The 16863-nt window shown below is 40.6% G+C and overlaps 1 protein-coding gene across 8 annotated transcripts in view; it reads left to right on the top strand.

Moving 5' to 3' along the window:
• The window catches only part of pbx3b (pre-B-cell leukemia homeobox 3b), a 58227-nt gene extending 42612 nt beyond the window's left edge, over nt 1-15615 (top strand). For 2 of the 8 annotated variants that reach the window (XM_068566228.1, XM_068566227.1), the window contains exons 3-11: nt 1958-2199; nt 3716-3906; nt 5004-5139; nt 5921-5950; nt 10132-10297; nt 10883-10960; nt 11426-11538; nt 12367-12456; nt 13947-15615. In XM_068566228.1, coding sequence (XP_068422329.1) covers nt 1958-2199; nt 3716-3906; nt 5004-5139; nt 5921-5950; nt 10132-10297; nt 10883-10960; nt 11426-11538; nt 12367-12456; nt 13947-14039 — 1139 coding nt within the window. In that variant the 3' untranslated portion in view covers nt 14040-15615. The remainder of the gene's footprint in view (nt 1-1957; nt 2200-3715; nt 3907-5003; nt 5140-5920; nt 5951-10131; nt 10298-10882; nt 10961-11425; nt 11539-12366; nt 12457-13946) is intronic. The other 6 variants (XM_068566231.1, XM_068566229.1, XM_068566233.1 and 3 more) reach the window with 4 other exon arrangements.
• Nucleotides 15616-16863: the final 1248 nt, after the last annotated feature.

Genomic DNA, 16863 nt, shown 5'->3' with positions numbered 1-16863 from the left:
TCTAATGTCTCGCTCTCTTTTTCATTGCCGTGAATGGGCACATTATTGCACAAAGGAACTTTGAGGGTGTATATGGTAAGATACGAGTAGCTCTTTATAGCCTGTGATTATTTAGTTTGAATGAAACAAGTGATTTATGCCCATTTAGCTGAAAAGCCCTGTAAATTCCCTCAGCTGCATTTCCCCTGGATATAGAGTGAGTGGAGTAAAAGTGACAACTGGGTTTGCTGTGGAAATGTACGCTGTGTCCCAGAGTTATATTTAATATACCTGACATGAAAAACTTGCCTACCTACTTACCACCACCCGCAGCACAAAGGAAAGTACAGCCTGCTGAGCTTCAGTTGAATCAGAGAGTGGGAGGAAATATAGAATTAGGAAAATATGAACTGTCGTGGCAGACAAACCACCAGCTATTAGAGCATGTTGAGATATGTAGCCCGGCACCTGGTCAGTCAACATTTGAATCATGTGCCATTTTGTTTTCATGCTGCACAATCTGGAATAGAAACAGTTGAGCCTGTCCAGAACGAAAGCTTTGGGTGGAGTTGCGCAGATGCAGTGTGATGTGGATGAGGGTTAGTGGAGCAGCGGCATATTGTCCACATGGATGCCTTGGCTCTGCAAGCCTGATGGAGCCTTGTCCAGCATCTCAATGTCTCCAACACAAATAGCCACATTCATCCACTCCTCTCACACCATTAAACCTCAAAGACTCAAAGCCAGCCGATCCATAAATAGAGGCAAATTTGTTTTTCAGTGGCACTGCAGTCGAACAAACCGCCAGCAGGGATGAAAACACCAGGAGGAGTTGCTAAAATATAACATGTTTCCTAATTTGTTTTTATTCAAGAATGTGTTTATGAGAAAGATAGACAGAAAAAAATATTTTTCTTTCTAGTATTTTTTTCTGTGGCAGGCGTGCAGGGTCAGTTGGTCAGCGAGTGGTAAAGGGGCTCCTCTGATTGCATGCCTACTGGCTGACACAATAGAGCCACTAATCTTCTTATTTAGAATCCAGTGGCTGGCCGTATCTTAATGAAGCTGTAATGAGCTGTTGAAAATCCTTGAATTGCGGGAGGGATTATTGAATTGAAACAACTCTGGTAATCATAACGTTCGAGTAGCCACTCAGTATTTACTGCCCATTGAGCCACATTTGTATCCACTTATTAGAGTGGATTGCTCAAGCTTTTTTTGACCCGCAGTGTTCTTGTGTTCTTTTGTTTGTTTATTCTCTGTAAAGCCTAGCATTGTGGGTACATTGCCAATGCATCAAGGTGAGCATGTATGCTATCTGCTGGGTGATTAGGACTTGCTGACAGACTGGCGAGACAGAAAACCAGAGGAAATAAACAGCAGGGTCTGAGAGCGAAGACAGAATTCATGAATGAGCACATTACATAAAATTGGCTCCACACTCATTTTGCCATATGTAGATTTTTACTTCACCAGCACATTTTTATTACTTCTTAGAATATTGCAAAATCAGGATAGTAAAATTATACAAGATTCAAACCTTATAAGCAAATAGAAATGAGGTTACTTTTTGGAGTTTCCAGCATTCACTCTGTCAAAGACAGAGACTCTCACTAGAGGTATGGTTTTCTGTTTAGCATCCTTTCGCAGTGTAGAAGTGCCACTTCACCATTGAGCATTTGTCAGTTTATGGATGTTGCTGTCATGTCAGCCTTCCCGTACACACAGTGTGCAGCGCAGTGTGTAAATAAAAGAGAACAGGCGTAGACATGGGCGACAGGAGCGCAACACATACACACCAGGCACCCAGTTCATACCTGCAGGGGAAACATCAGACTATACTAAAGCAGACTACGCAGACATAATGCTTTTAATTCAGTTTGGGCCTTTTTAATCGGTTCTATTTCTCATTGTTCTTGTGTTGCTGTCCCTGAATGGCATTAGTTGACCATGTGTTCCTGTTTGTGTGTTGCTGCAGGTCTCAGCATCCGTGGTGCCCAGGAGGAGGACCCTCCAGACCCCCAGCTCATGCGTTTGGACAACATGCTGCTGGCAGAGGGCGTGGCAGGACCAGAGAAAGGTGGCGGATCTGCCGCTGCCGCAGCTGCAGCCGCGGCCTCTGGAGGGGCGGCCGACAACTCCATTGAACATTCCGACTATAGAGCCAAACTCACCCAGATCAGACAGATCTACCACACGGAGCTGGAGAAATATGAACAGGTGAGGAGACTTTGTAATCCTGAGGTTAAAACTTCCCAAGAACAGCTCCGGGATTCTTCTTTTTTGTTTGGCTTGAAATAACACACTACCACCTCCGAGAAAATAAGAATTTCGTCAATCTTCCTTTTTTGTTTTACCATTAAAAAAGGTTTACATACCTATGTGACTCCCACCAGCTATTTAACATTTTAGTCGACATTCAAATGAACCTCTTGTGTTCACACTGCACATCCATTCAGAACATCCAGCACAGCATATTCTGTTTTGTTTTTCAACAAAAAAAGCAGGTAATATGCTTGATGGGAAGACTAGGTTTTCACTTCCAGGAAAAAAATATCACTTTTATTCACTGTGTCGTAGCTCATTATATCGATCCATAAGGGGAGCCTTATGGTGCGTTCACACCAAAACAGTTGCAAATTTTTGGAACACTTGTTCGCCTGACTTTACTTGCTTGACTTTGGTTAATTCACTTTTTCACAACCAAGTTACCAGCACATAGCCTCACTAGCTAACCTAAACTGACCCGGTCACATTCCTGTAATGGATTAAAGTTCCGCTATGGACCATGGAAAATTAACCACTATTTCTGCCTTATACTTGTTGAGGAAGACTCACAAACGTCTAAACATCAAACATCCCAGGACGGCGGTGATGACGGGCGGAGCTTGTCAATGCCAACTGGCTTTCACAACTCGGCATCGGGCAAATTTTTCTCTGCTGAGTTGAAATATTTAAACTCGGGCGAAAAAGTGAATATTCACACGCTTTTTCGGATCATTCGTGCCGCCCAGCGGAAAATTTGCTTTTCCGCAACCATTCGCGTCTGTGCATTGACTTTACTCTTTTGGTGTGAACACAGCATTAGTCATCTGTGTTAAATGAAAGTATGATCAGCTCCTTCAGCTAGCACTTTGAGCCTGCCATTACACACAGGCATTATGGGCGAAAATAGAAGGTGTAATAGTGATGCCTCAGCAAGCCAGTGAGGTAAATTACACTAATTTACTCCATGCTTTCTGAGAGAGGAGGTGGATATGCAGGGGCACACAACACTTCGCCTGGAGTAAATGCATCTTTCTTAAGGGTGTTTCCAGGTTTTAATTATCTAAATGTAAATACTTAACGAATTTTGCTCAGAGTAATGAGCTAAAGTGTGCACTACGTAAATGAGTTATTCTAATTAATCATGTATGAACTACTGGTTTAACGAAAAGCTGTTTGAATTCGCTCTGCATTAGGGCCAAGCCAAATTACAAATCTGCATTTATATTCAAAGATGATTTCACCTATTGTGTCATCAAAGATACAAATAATATACAAACACCGGACTCTGTTTAAGCATTTAACAAAAAGAGATTGTATGTAAAAAAAAAAAAAAAGAAAAAAAAATCCAATATGAAACATGTACACAACTTTAGCATATCTGTCAAAGAGCTTTTGTAAGTTCACTCCTGTGACTTGGGACATTTACAGAACTCTTGGCTGCACGTTGTGTCTCTCTGTCACTTGGCAGGCATGCAACGAATTCACTACCCATGTGATGAACCTGCTGAGGGAACAGTCTCGCACGCGGCCCATCTCTCCCAAAGAGATTGAGCGCATGGTGGGAATCATCCACCGTAAATTCAGCTCCATCCAGATGCAACTGAAACAGAGCACCTGTGAGGCTGTCATGATCCTGCGCTCCAGATTCCTTGATGCCAGGTCAGTGGATTGTGTAGTAATGTTTTATATATATTTAGATGTGTGTGTGTGTGTGTGTGTGTGTGTGTGTGTGTGTGTGTGTGTGTGTGTGTGTGTGTGTGTGTGTGTGTGAGAGAGAGAGTGTGTATTTGGTATCTAGAAACATCCATATGACCCATATAAGCACATTTAGTGCGCAAGTTTAGTTTTCGACTGTGTGCAGGTCGGAAGTTTGTTTTTCCGCTCACTTTTCTGGCGCAGCACACAGTATGAGCACTGCAGAAATGCATGATTTTAATTATGTTCATCTTCGATGCATTATCCATTTTCAAGACAATCATGGCCCCACACCTGAGAACAGTTAAGACTAAATGAAATGGGGGCCGAGTCATGTGTAATGGATGGAGGGGAGGTCATCAGCAGGTGTTGTGGATTTACTCTAATCACTAACAGTGTGGTGCATTGTGGGCGCTCAGCAGAGAGCGGCACAAGTTTGGGCCAAACAAGCCAAGTGGAAGCACATTTGCTTGCCCACTGCCTTGGTAAAGCGCAGTAAACAAGGCAAAATAAGCAAATGCTCAACAACATGATAAGTAGTGCCCTTGGGAGGGAAGGGGACCCAGATCTAGTTAGAGTTTGCTTGTTTCTACTGGAGAGCCCTGGGGCTGTGGCACTTCAGGAACAATGCTCAACTGTGCATGACATGATTTCTATAATGTACCGAGATGCACTCCGACTGGGCTTTGCGCTCCATCACAAAGCCCACCCATCCGCTGCACTAAACTCTACACATTACACGCTTGGACTGGAGATTGGAGACCAACAGACCAAATTAAACATTGTATGTGTTTTGTGACTATGCGTGTGTTTGTTTGTCTGCGTGTGTGTGTATGGGCTTGTCAGTTTATTGGTCGGAGTCTGTACTTCTGTGTGTTGACGAGACTCTTGGAGCAGGACACGATATTCTGCTCCTGAGGGCCCTTAGAGCCCATTCCTTATTATTTTCCCCGTTTATGTGTGAGATTGATTGTGCAATTTGCGCAATCCAAATGGATGAGTTAATGCTGGTCTTGCTAATGGGCGTGCTCTGCCTTTCTCTCGTTTTGCTCCCCACTCAGGCGGAAAAGGAGAAACTTCAGCAAGCAGGCGACGGAAATTTTGAACGAATACTTCTACTCGCACCTCAGCAACCCGTATCCAAGTGAGGAGGCTAAAGAGGAGCTGGCAAAGAAGTGCAGCATCACAGTTTCCCAGGTGGGTAGTGCTCACCTAACAGTAGCTGGTTGGTAATCAGGGTGGGAAAGGCTAAAGCCTAGAGGGATAGTTACCGTGGGTCACACCACCAAGACACAATGTCCTTAGCTAACCTTGACATTGTGGCTGCCTAATGATGCTTCAGTCAAGGCTGGTCCCAGTCAGTCAGAGCATGGCCACAGGGAGGGAAGGCCTATATCATCTTGGCCTCAATCAAAGCACTATGCTGTCCTTCCTTAGCCGCCCCAACGCTGGGTCCCTTGCCATTTCCCCGTCTCATTCCCATCCACCATGTGTGCTCTCTCTGTTGCCTGGTCCGTCACTCAGGTCATAGGCTGGGAAGAAAAATGGCATCATCCATTACGTTAAGAAGTTAAAGTCTGGTGCTTCTAGATGAGACTGGCTATGTATTTGTATGTTTGCTGTGACCTTGCAGGACTCTGCTAATTCACAGTTATATTTTAGACTTTCCCACTTGATATATAGTAGAGCCTCCTTGTTGGGTAAACCTGAAGGCAATATCTCTCACACCTAACCCCCACATCCACAGTATTATTACCCTGTGCTCTCGTTTTTCTGCTATGATTGTGACTACTATCTCGATTTTTTTGATACTCTATTGTTCTATGGTTGTCCTCATGAGACACTATATCACAGAAACATGAATCTATACAATAATCTGCGGTGTTTTTTTCTGTGTGGGGAGGGGGTGTTGAGGGGTATATTGAGTATAGTCATGAAGAGTCAGATACTGTAAAAGCCCATTCTTTTTTGCCTTCAGGGGGTGGGAAGCACCATCACAGTATCACAGGTATGTCATAACTTCTCCTGATCCACTGTTTTCATTTTTTGTAACTCTTTTGTTTATGTATGTAATAGCCTCACAGTGTTCCACTGCACAGAACCTCCCTCCCTCACACTACTGGATCAATGCTAATGTTACCATGAATAGCAGTATTTCAATTTTTTTTTTTTAAAGAGTGGATAAGTAGCATTTACATCCCACCTTCAAGTCACACAAGAAGTATTTTTGATTGACTTTGAGTTTTTAAGCTACACCCATGTCCTCACCATATTATGTGTGTACACATGTGTCACATACAACTTTACTTTATGGCTATTGTTTACCACATGATTTCTTTTTTATGTTTGTTGTAGAGCGTCAACTAATTGTGTGGTCTTTTGAATATTTCAAACTGCGCTCTGAGATTAATCAACCCCCCCAACCCCTGCCCACCCTGTGATCGCTGTGTGCTTTATAGCGGTTAAAGAAATGGCCACCGAGCCTCTCAAATGGAGCTCCACTCTGTTTTTCGAGTGCCTCGAAAAAACAGGCCACCGTTCCAGTTCCCATGAGAACAAATCAGTGTATGCAGAAATTAGAGGGCTTTTAAAAATTCACTTGAACTCATCTCAGGCCCCATTAGTGGCGTACTCCTCGACCGGCGGAGGCCACGGCAGACATTCTTATTGACTTATTTTTAGTGCTTTGGCTCATTTTAAGTGAGTAACAAAGTCGGAGGCTCGACATGAAGCCGAGTGCGCTGTAAGTGTGTTATCCCTCACCGTGCCCTGGCCTTTCAGAGTCGCAAACTGCTCGCTGGGCCCACTCTGAGGGCTTGGATAAGCCATTTCTCAAACACCCACAAAATCCTTTTTGCAACCTTTGTTGATTGCACAAGCAGTTCATTAAGTAAAAACCATCCGTCGTGAATGGTATGCCAATATCAGTCCGCAGCTTTGCTTGATACATCATCGGTGATGAAACACCCGGCATCATTTCAGCAGGGATCACTGAAAATGCAAGTGATGCAGTCGTCTTCCCTGAGAGCAAAGCCTCTTTACCTCAGGAGATCCATGCAGCGTTTTAGTTATATTTAAATGCTGCAATGATAACCTTGAACAAAACAAATAAATGCCAGTGTGTCTGATTTGTTTAATATTGAACCCTGAAAGTACAGTGAGCATTGCTACAATTACCCAAGTGGCTCTGTAAAGACAGGATGCCGTCTTATTCCCTGTGTCACTCTGCATGAGCTGAGCTGGGCTCCTGAATTAAGGCATGGGATTGGATGCCTGTGGTTTGTGTCAGGGTTTACCGAGGTCATATTTGCGATAATGTGTGCGAATGATTCAACATTTAAGCCAGATTCCTATGCAGAGACTCGTTTATATTTTTCTTCTGAGAGACGCTTTTTAATATTTCAGATCATAGTGAATTTAGAGAAGCTAAGACTTGAGCTCTTATTCATTATTAATGTGGCTTGTATAATTGATGGTATCACAGCTAGTGAGACCACCTTTGTATTTGTATTTAAAGCTTCAGGCATTGTAATCTCAGATATATTGAGATCATAGACAGATTGTGCATTGCATTACATTGACTTACGAGGAGCATTGACCTGAAATAGGGTGAAATAGTTTGAATTATTAACCACAGCTCCACGGCCTCTCTAGTGGGCAGCAATGAAGGCAGCGGTATCGTGTTCTTGCAAGGAGCCTGCTTGGTCATTATACAATTGCTGCCTTTGAGGCTGCTGATGTCAGGTAATTCAATCTCACAACCTGGCTCTCACCACACATAGGAGTCAATTGAATGCATGGCCTGCCACAAGATAAAAGGGAATTAGTTCTGTAGATTGGGTTGTGCTCCACACCGTACAGTGCCGTGCATTTGTTCAATATTTAGCTGAACCCGAGAATCACTGGAGCCAGAGTTCAGTGGGCAGGTGAGAAATGTGCTCGAGCTGAGAAGGGTGGTGTAACGTCCAGAGGATTTGAAGACCTAGACTTGTAACACCATATAGTGGCAGAATACAGTCATAACACACTTCATATTTAGATATGACAGTTTATTTTTCAAATGTACCTAACTTGTGCAATTATCCTATTTTAATAAAAAAAACTGTAGTATTTGCATGTATCACTTCGATGATTGGTTTAATATATATATATATATATATATATATATATATATATATATATATATATATATATATATATATATATATATATATATGACACACACACACACACAAGTGTCTATCTACCACTGTCAACTTTTAGACTTAATGATACAAATATGTATTCATGTGCAAACACCCCATCTGACATTTGAATACATACAGTTCTGTTTAATAAACTGTTCGCATGAACATTTTGTTAAATTTAACAGAATTATGAGCTTTTGAAAACATTTTTTTATGATTCCAAAGGGTTTGTAGGCACTTTCTGAGCTGTCTAAAAGAGCGAGAATATTGCCTTGTCTTTGGCCCTACGATCGACTATAAGCAGGTTAAGTAAAAAGGATGATGGCCAGGGCTTTCATTGCTTCCAATTAAACCTTGCTTGTTAGTTTAACCTCTAGGTAAACCCATCAAACAATTGATGTCAAGGAAACCCTGCCAACAGTGGGCCTCGCCTGAATGGTCATTAATTTTAATTGCCTAGATATTAAAGATTTAGAGCACAGAGACGTGCAGGATGGAAATGATCTGATGTCCTGCAAATCCAGTCAGTTTTTTACACCACAGCATTGGCGGGCTGCTGGGGATATTAAAATTTAAGCACATGGGTGGAAATTAAATAAAGCGTCATTAGGGGCAGCTGCTCTTTGGCTGGTCCAGCCGTGGGCTGCAGGGCCTGAAAGGGGGGCAGCAGCCCAGCGACAAGACACTCTAATTTATAGAACCATTAAAAACAAGCATCATGTCATTATTATTCCACTGTTACTGCAGAGCCAGCATTCACACATACGGTTCACTCCTCATACAACTTTTCAGCGTCTGACTGATTCGACAAAATTAGCATTTCCGACTGTTCAAATCTGACTTTCAGACATTTATTTAAATTAAATTTGTTCTCCTGCCTTCAGTTACATTTTACTTCGATCAAATATTTATCTCTTCTTTAATACTTCAATTAACACTGAATTACCTATTAGTCTGTGTTTACTGCTTCACATGTCTGCAGGTCTTCACCTTCTATCTCTTGTTTTTGACCACTCCAAACAGAAGTTGCTTTCAGGATCACTGAGCATGCATGCATACACAAACATGAACAAATACAAACAGAGAAGTTTACTTTTTATTTGGTGTTTTCAACACATCCAAGTCATCCTTGACAAACTAATAAACAAACATAATGAAACAAATATCCAATAATTAAAACGGTATCATTAGTATCAGTGGTCTAAATGTGAGTGTGCACTTATTTTGATACTTTAAAAAAGAATGAGAGTTTTGACATGAAGCTTCCTAGGCCAACCATTAATTAAAGCTGATTGTTTATTAGACTATAAAGTGGTATGTATGCTTTAATCCTATTTGTACATAAATATTTAACACATATATACATTTTCCTTTTTTTCTGTTTATATGAAATTTTACATGCTATATTATATTACTTTTCCCTATAATAGTTATAAAAGTTGACTAATTGTCACCATATTTGCGTAAAGTGTCAATCATCTTGACTCACTGATCTGGAATCAGTAAGCATTCTTTAGAGGGTAAAAATGTATACCTGTAAATGTATACTTTACAGAGAGAAATGTTAGGATTTGTATTATGTCATTATAAGAGTGTGTACAATATTGTATCGTATCGCTCTCATTATGTAATAACATAATAATAATAATATATATATATATATATATATATATATATATATATATATATATATATATATATATATATATATATATCATACATTGACTTAAGTGTCTGTGCTAAAGGAGCCCCTTGTGTTTTAGTTTTGTCAGGAGACAGAACTGAGAGCATGTCATGCTCCCATCCATGAGAAGACACAAGTGGCTCCTGATTATGGCTTAATTAGCTTGTGTACCCGGCGGACATTACTGCAGGGGCTGGGAATTGGGTACTTGATGGACCCAAACATGACATCTTGAAACAATCACACTGCTCAGTGCACGGTCTCGTGGCTGCTTGACGTCTGACTCCTCTGCTCCTCCTCTTCTGCTCTACCACACAGGTATCCAACTGGTTTGGCAACAAAAGGATCCGCTACAAGAAAAATATCGGCAAGTTTCAGGAAGAAGCCAACCTGTATGCCGCCAAGACTGCTGTAAATGCAGCACACGCTGCAGCCGCTGCAGTGCAGAACAGCCAGGCCAACTCCCCTACCACACCTAACTCTGGTAGGCACTCCTGCATATAGACAAGAAAAAGATCTGCCCTCTATCTCAGCCCTTAACCTGCTGCCTACCTGCCTCACTCTCTCATGCACGATTCACACAGGCAAGAGTGACAGGCTCTGCTCCCAGCTTGGGGATCACAGTGTCTCCTGTCTATAAGACAGTTGATGCCAAGCAAACTCATGCATAAAGAGAGCGTTCCTGACTTGTGAACCGAGAACACATGTATTTTTGGCAAAATAAAAATATATAAAAAACAAGAATTCAGAAGAATGCCAGTGGGATTGGTTTTCCCTTGACTTTCTGTCAACTTTCTGTCATTTGTAATGTATGTAGTCCCACTGAATGGTAGTGCTTTTTCTGTGCTAAATAAAATGACAAATAATTGCTGGGAGCATTTCACCCTACAGTAATAGTATTGTATCAAAATGGCATTATATGCAGTTCATATTGACTAAGAGTCACATGAAAAGAGGAAGCCTAAAAGAAGGGCATGTTTAATGAGTAATGTAATGCTGAGTTTGGACTAGGTTGACCTGCGTCGGGATGTGGTAAGCTTATGAAGTGGTCCCTTTTTCTTGCACCCAGGATTCCAGATGAAAGATGAAGAGTTTCAGCTGGATTCTGCAGAGAGCAAAAACACTCTTTTAACCAACATGTTTACTGGTACTGGTCTTTTCATAAGCTTCTTATTGTCCTTGTCATTTACCATGTGATACCTCCCTGCCAACGTTCAATTGGAAATGGGTGATGTGAAACAATTGTGAGCTTAAGCGACCAACCACATATAGAACTGGCACCCTTTCCCCCCTTGTGTCGTGTGATTTTCATTTCATTTGTGTCGACTGCATTTGTAAAAAAGAAAAGAAAAAAAGATCCTCTTCAGTCCTTCTGCATACCTTCCTCTTCTGTTTGTTCCTTTGCTTCCCTTTCTTTCTTTCTCTCCTTCACCTCGTAGTTGCCTGCTTTATGGGAGTCTTTCTTCAGTGTATTTGTCTGCTTGGGTTGGGTCTGTGTCTGCAGACACGTGCGTGGTGTGTGTGCGTCTGCATTGTTTGTGCGTGTGCGTGCCTGTGCTTTCCCTTTTATAGCCTTTTCATGTATTCAGCTACTTACATCCTCCCTTTCCAGGTTCTTCAGGTTCTTTTAACCTCCCAAACTCTGGGGACATGTTCTTGAGCATGCAGAGTCTGAATGGGGATTCTTACCAAGGGGCACAAGTCGGAGCCAATGTACAGTCACAGGTAGGATCAACAATCGGGGACAGTTCCTGACTACCAGTGCAGAGAGCTGTCCTTGTCTTGCCTGTGTACTGAGCCATCCACAGTGCAGTCTGAAGCACATTCAACCAAAAATAGAAAACACACTGCTCATACAAAGGGGCAGTTCAAATTTCCACAGCGAGGCTTTCCATAACCTCAGATTGACTAAAGTGTTTACTGACTATTTCGCTTTGGATGGAATATTTTGGCAGCCAAAATATAATCCCACCCCACTGCTATCATGCCGCAAAGCAATTTCCTAGTTACTATTCCAAACACCTTAAGTAAAACATTTTGTGAATGCATTTGGCTTTGACTTGAACTCTTGGGTTGGTATTGGGTTTTTGGTACAGTGTTCTCCCCTTTTTTCTTGTATTTTATATTGCTATCTTCCTGTCTCATCTTGTTATTGTCTCTTGTGGATGTCTTTCATTTTGTAAATTTAACGCAGCTGCACAACTGACACGCACGTAAAAAAAACAACATCTATGCTTATACATGACTAAAAGTAAAAATGAAAGTTAAAATATACACAGGGCATCATTATATGATTGTCATGAAAACCTTTGTTTATTATTCCATAGTCTGTATATAAACTGTAATAGTTTTGAGCATGCTTGTAATGTCAGTATGACTTTGCTGTTTCATTAGAAAATCTATTAGCTGCGTTACAAATGTGCTGTCTCAGGATTCTCTTTGTGATTTCACACCAGTCAGTATCTGTTGCTTCACCGAGCATGTTTACAGTTAGTGTTGACCTGCTTTGAGACACCGAGTTGACCAGCTTGTCCACCTTGTCTGTCCCCTCAGGTGGATACCCTGCGCCATGTTATCAGTCAGACGGCAGGATACAATGATGCGCTTGGGGGGAACACAATGTATAGTCCACATGGGTTAACTGTAAGTACAGATTTTAACGGTTCCATATATGCATTGCTGATATGGGTTTTCTTAAAGCACATGTAGGATCTTGTCATGTTGTTGCCTTTAATAAAACACATTACAGAGCAATCTACAGCTTTACTTTAATAAACATATATTAATAATTTCTGACTCAAATAAAAAAAAAAGATAATAAAAATGAAACATTTTTTCCTCCACATGGTATCTGTTGCATTTAGCTGTTTTGAAATGCTTCACAGTATATTCCATAGGCTTATCTTCATGATAAAATATGAACATGTGATCCCCGCAGCCTTTTCCAGACATGAATTCCATTTTCCCTGATGAGGTTTGATATGGCTCCTTTTTGTAAAGCAGCTCACAATCTGAGGCCATCAGAGTAAAGATTAATTTTGTTGATGAGCGAGGATGACGAGAAAGGAAAAGAGAGAGGAACAGTATCAGACAACTCTCTCTCTCTCTCTGCACTATAACAGAACCTCAGTATATGTTCTCCTTACCCTGTTATGCCTGTCGGGTAAAGGCACGCATACTTACAGTCTAATACTATTTAAAAGTCAAGTATCAAAACTAAGGTATTAGCTTTACAGCAGTGTTACTTGAATAATATGTTTGATATATATTAAAAAAAATAAGAATCAACACATTTTATGTAAACAAATGGTGGGGGCTGTTGCCAGCATTCAATGCTTTTGGTGTCATGTTGGCTTTGCTGAAGCCGTATTGCTATAAGCTCTTTAGACATGTCAGCTCCTACCAGGATCAAGCGTTTTTCACTTTCTCACAAGGTTTCTCACTTCCATGTGCCGTGGAGACCTGTGCCCACTGGCTCACCAGAGCTCAGCATGATCCCTGCTAAAACAGCAACTGATGGCACTGAGCAACCAAGACAAGAGAGAATCGGAACAAAATATCGTAATAAATACAATACTTTTAACAAGTCAAACTGTGGCAAAGCTCCTATCTTGTAGCAACAAACCTTGAAGTTCCACATAGATATATTAGCATAGACTAACCTTTAGCTTTGTTGGTGGTGACGTAGAGGGATCCAGTAAAGGCTAGGTCGTGCCTGGAGCAACGCAAAGTCAGGCTGGCTAAGACTGGCTCTCTTGGAGAGACCCTGCCCTGTCACTTTCACTCAGCTCCCCCCACCTCACCCGGCCCGAGCCCTCCCTCTTCTTGACTGACAGAAGAATATGTAGCGACAAGCTGTCGGCCGCTGCTGAAATCTGCTTAGACACTGATTCCGGGGACTGCTCCTATTGGTCAGGACACAAGACAAATTTGTTTCCAAGATGCTGACGCTAGTGTAATGCAAAGAATTATCACACAGCGTCACTGTATGTAAAACATGTTGATATCACCCGACACATTAGTGCGACCAGGATCTAGTTTGTATTGTGTTACATTTTGGGGATAAAAAATGTACTAAGCTCATATTGCAGAGAATGTGATTGTAATCTCAACCTTTTCCATTTGTGTCTCAGGCTAATGGGGGATGGCAAGATGCAACGACTCCGTCTTCTGTGATATCTCCGACAGAAGGATCCGGAAGTGTGCACTCCGATACCTCAAATTGATCCGTTATTAATGCATCTTCGCCTGAAGCTGGGCATGGACTCTTTTCACTGACTGCAGAGGATATCCGGAAAAAAATAAATACTTTTAACAGATTGGTTTGTCCAATACCTTAAAATTTGCCACACACAAATGACATCCTCCATAATTAACACACAGTGTTTCCTGATCGTTCAGTGTTTTCTTTCTGTCTCCATAAATCAGATGTAATCACCATGCTCTTATTTGTTTGTCGTAGGGGTAAGCACACACATGTACAAACAGAAAACGGCTCTGAGATGACACTTAGTAACTCAGTAAACTTTCAGGATAATTAGCTCCTTCGAACTTAAAGTACTGGATGACACTTTCACATTTAATTTGACATTTTAAATGCAGCCATTTGTTTGATTCCTACTTTAATTACTATTCCCATTTTGATAATTGGGTTCTCATTCAGTTCTTACAATACATATATTAAACCAGCTGTTTCTTTGACTGTAATGTGCTTGCAATCTTGTCCAGCAACTCAACAATGCTACTGTTGACAGCTCAATGGCAGCTTTGTAGTTACTTTCAAGATTTATTTTTGCCTTACAGCCTTGTACATTAGTAGAAGGAAATGGCTATTCAAACTCTGGAATATAAAGAAGTATAATTGATTGCGAGACTATAACATGACAGCATTCCATATTTTATCATTTGATGTTTAGTATGTACATATGTAAACATTTTTTTTGTACTGCTTATCAACAAATCCCCCACAGTATATCATCCATGGCACACAGGAGCAGGCCCCGTTACACAAGAAAAGTTGTACATAATATAGCTCAAGAGTAATTATACATCCCACAAATCAAAACACAGCTTTATTACCTCATTCAAATTCACAATAAAACAATAGTTTCCAACATTTCTGTAGCTTAGAGTGCTCACTTACTACCTCTAAACAATATCACCACCATAGTTTCTTTTGCCCTTATTTAATGTTTTTGTAGTTATTTTGATTACATCCTGTAACACTGTAAACTCTACATCCTCTATGTAATCTAATGTATATTTTAATCTTTTAATAAAATGCTGTTGCTGTACTGCAACGTAAAATGACAAAAATAAAAAATGAAAATGATAACAATATTAATACCATGAGAATGAGACGGGGAAAGGGGGGTGAAGAAGAAGTTGTTGGTCTGTGGCTTTTAAGAGGCGGTGCGATGAACATTGTTGATAAATTAACACCAAACAGTAAAACTGTTGTTGTAAATATTGAAGAAAAAAACATTTTGAATGTTGCTCATCTTGTTACTAAATCATGCAGAAAAAAAGAGAAAAAAAATCACTATAAAAACTGTAATGCATAGAGGTTTCAGTATTCAGAACTGTACATTTTCAGCTCTGTTCAACGGGGTTCAAAACTTGTTTTCTCTCTTTTCTATTGTATGTGATTCTGAAACTGAAAAAGTCATGAAAAATGATTTGTGGCAGTGATTCTAATGTATTAAAGATGTTTAGTGTTACTTTCTAACCAGACTACACCCTGGACTGAAAAGTCTTTCTTGTGGTAGTTGTGTAATTTCAAACATGAATAAACCTTTTGCTTTCATGACAGCAAGTTGTGCTTTCTTTTGTTGAGTCAGTGGGAGAGGCTCAACACTTTTCTCCTCCACAGACTGCCAATTCATTTAAGCCTGTCCATCTGCTGTCTCATATTTGTTTTGGCCTCTTTTTCAATGATAGTATGTCACGTATGTTCATGTCTTTAAGAAATTTGAATGTGCTTTTTTCCATTTGCTTTATTTCTTCATTCATCAAATGTAAATTCACTCCAATATTTCAAGTAATGTATGCATCATTTGCACGCAGTGATCCCTGCATTTATATGCCCTGCACAAGGCCTTTGCTTCTGTTTTATATGGAGAAGAGAAGGTTGAGACTTAACCTGGTTTGCAGCTACTGTGGAGCTGACATGGTTAGCGCAATTAACTGAAATGTCAGGCACTTCTAATTCAAGCTTTTTTGTCTGTCTGTTGTGGAAAGGCTGCCTTAATGGATCATTGGTTACCAATTCCACATGGAGATTGACATCCATTTATTCTCATTTTCTCAGTCGAGTTCTCCATTCCTGTCTTCCTCCTCAGGCTCAAGTCCAGTGCTCGTGTCTCTCAGTCATGGATTTCTGAGTTTAAATACCACTGAATCACAGTGTGTTATTCCACCACACACAATGTGCAGCTAATTTAAAGTGTGTTTAAAGTGTTCTGTGTGTGTGTGTGTGTGTGTGTGTGTGTGTGTGTGTGTGTGTGTGTGTGTGTGTGTGTGTGTGTGTGTCCATGTCTACTGTTTGTTTCGATTCCAACAGGAGTGTACATAGACAGGGAAGAGAGAAAAGAGATGTAACAGCATAGCATGAGTTTAATTCAAGCGCAAAGCACAGACGGTTTCCCGGGAGAGCATATTTGTCCACTCAACCAGTGCAGAACCTCATCGAACACCTTTCTCTGGAAATCATATCTTCATCCTGATACCACACACCCATGCCACACATGTCCAAATGCATGGAGATACTTTTTTTCATTGCAAATTAAATAAAAAGTCGAGTGCATTTGATTAAAGAGGAAACTTTAAACTACTTTGCATAACAGAATTTTTTAATGATTAAAAATAATTATTGAGTTCTGCTCGAGGGAAATTTTGGCAACATTTCACCATTGTTTTATTTAACATTTAGTGCATCTGCCCAAGCTAGTTTGCTCCATTTTAATGCTGTTTAAGGTCATTCTCTTCTAATACAATTAAGTGTACATGAGCATGCATATTCCCTCTCACAAGAATTATAAAACTACTTGC

Source organism: Clinocottus analis, unplaced genomic scaffold (genome assembly GCF_023055335.1).
Source record: "Clinocottus analis isolate CAN_PGR_092001 unplaced genomic scaffold, fCliAna1.0.p SCAF_7, whole genome shotgun sequence".
Lineage (NCBI taxonomy): Eukaryota > Metazoa > Chordata > Actinopteri > Perciformes > Cottidae > Clinocottus > Clinocottus analis.
This window is presented reverse-complemented; position numbering and strand designations above follow the sequence as displayed.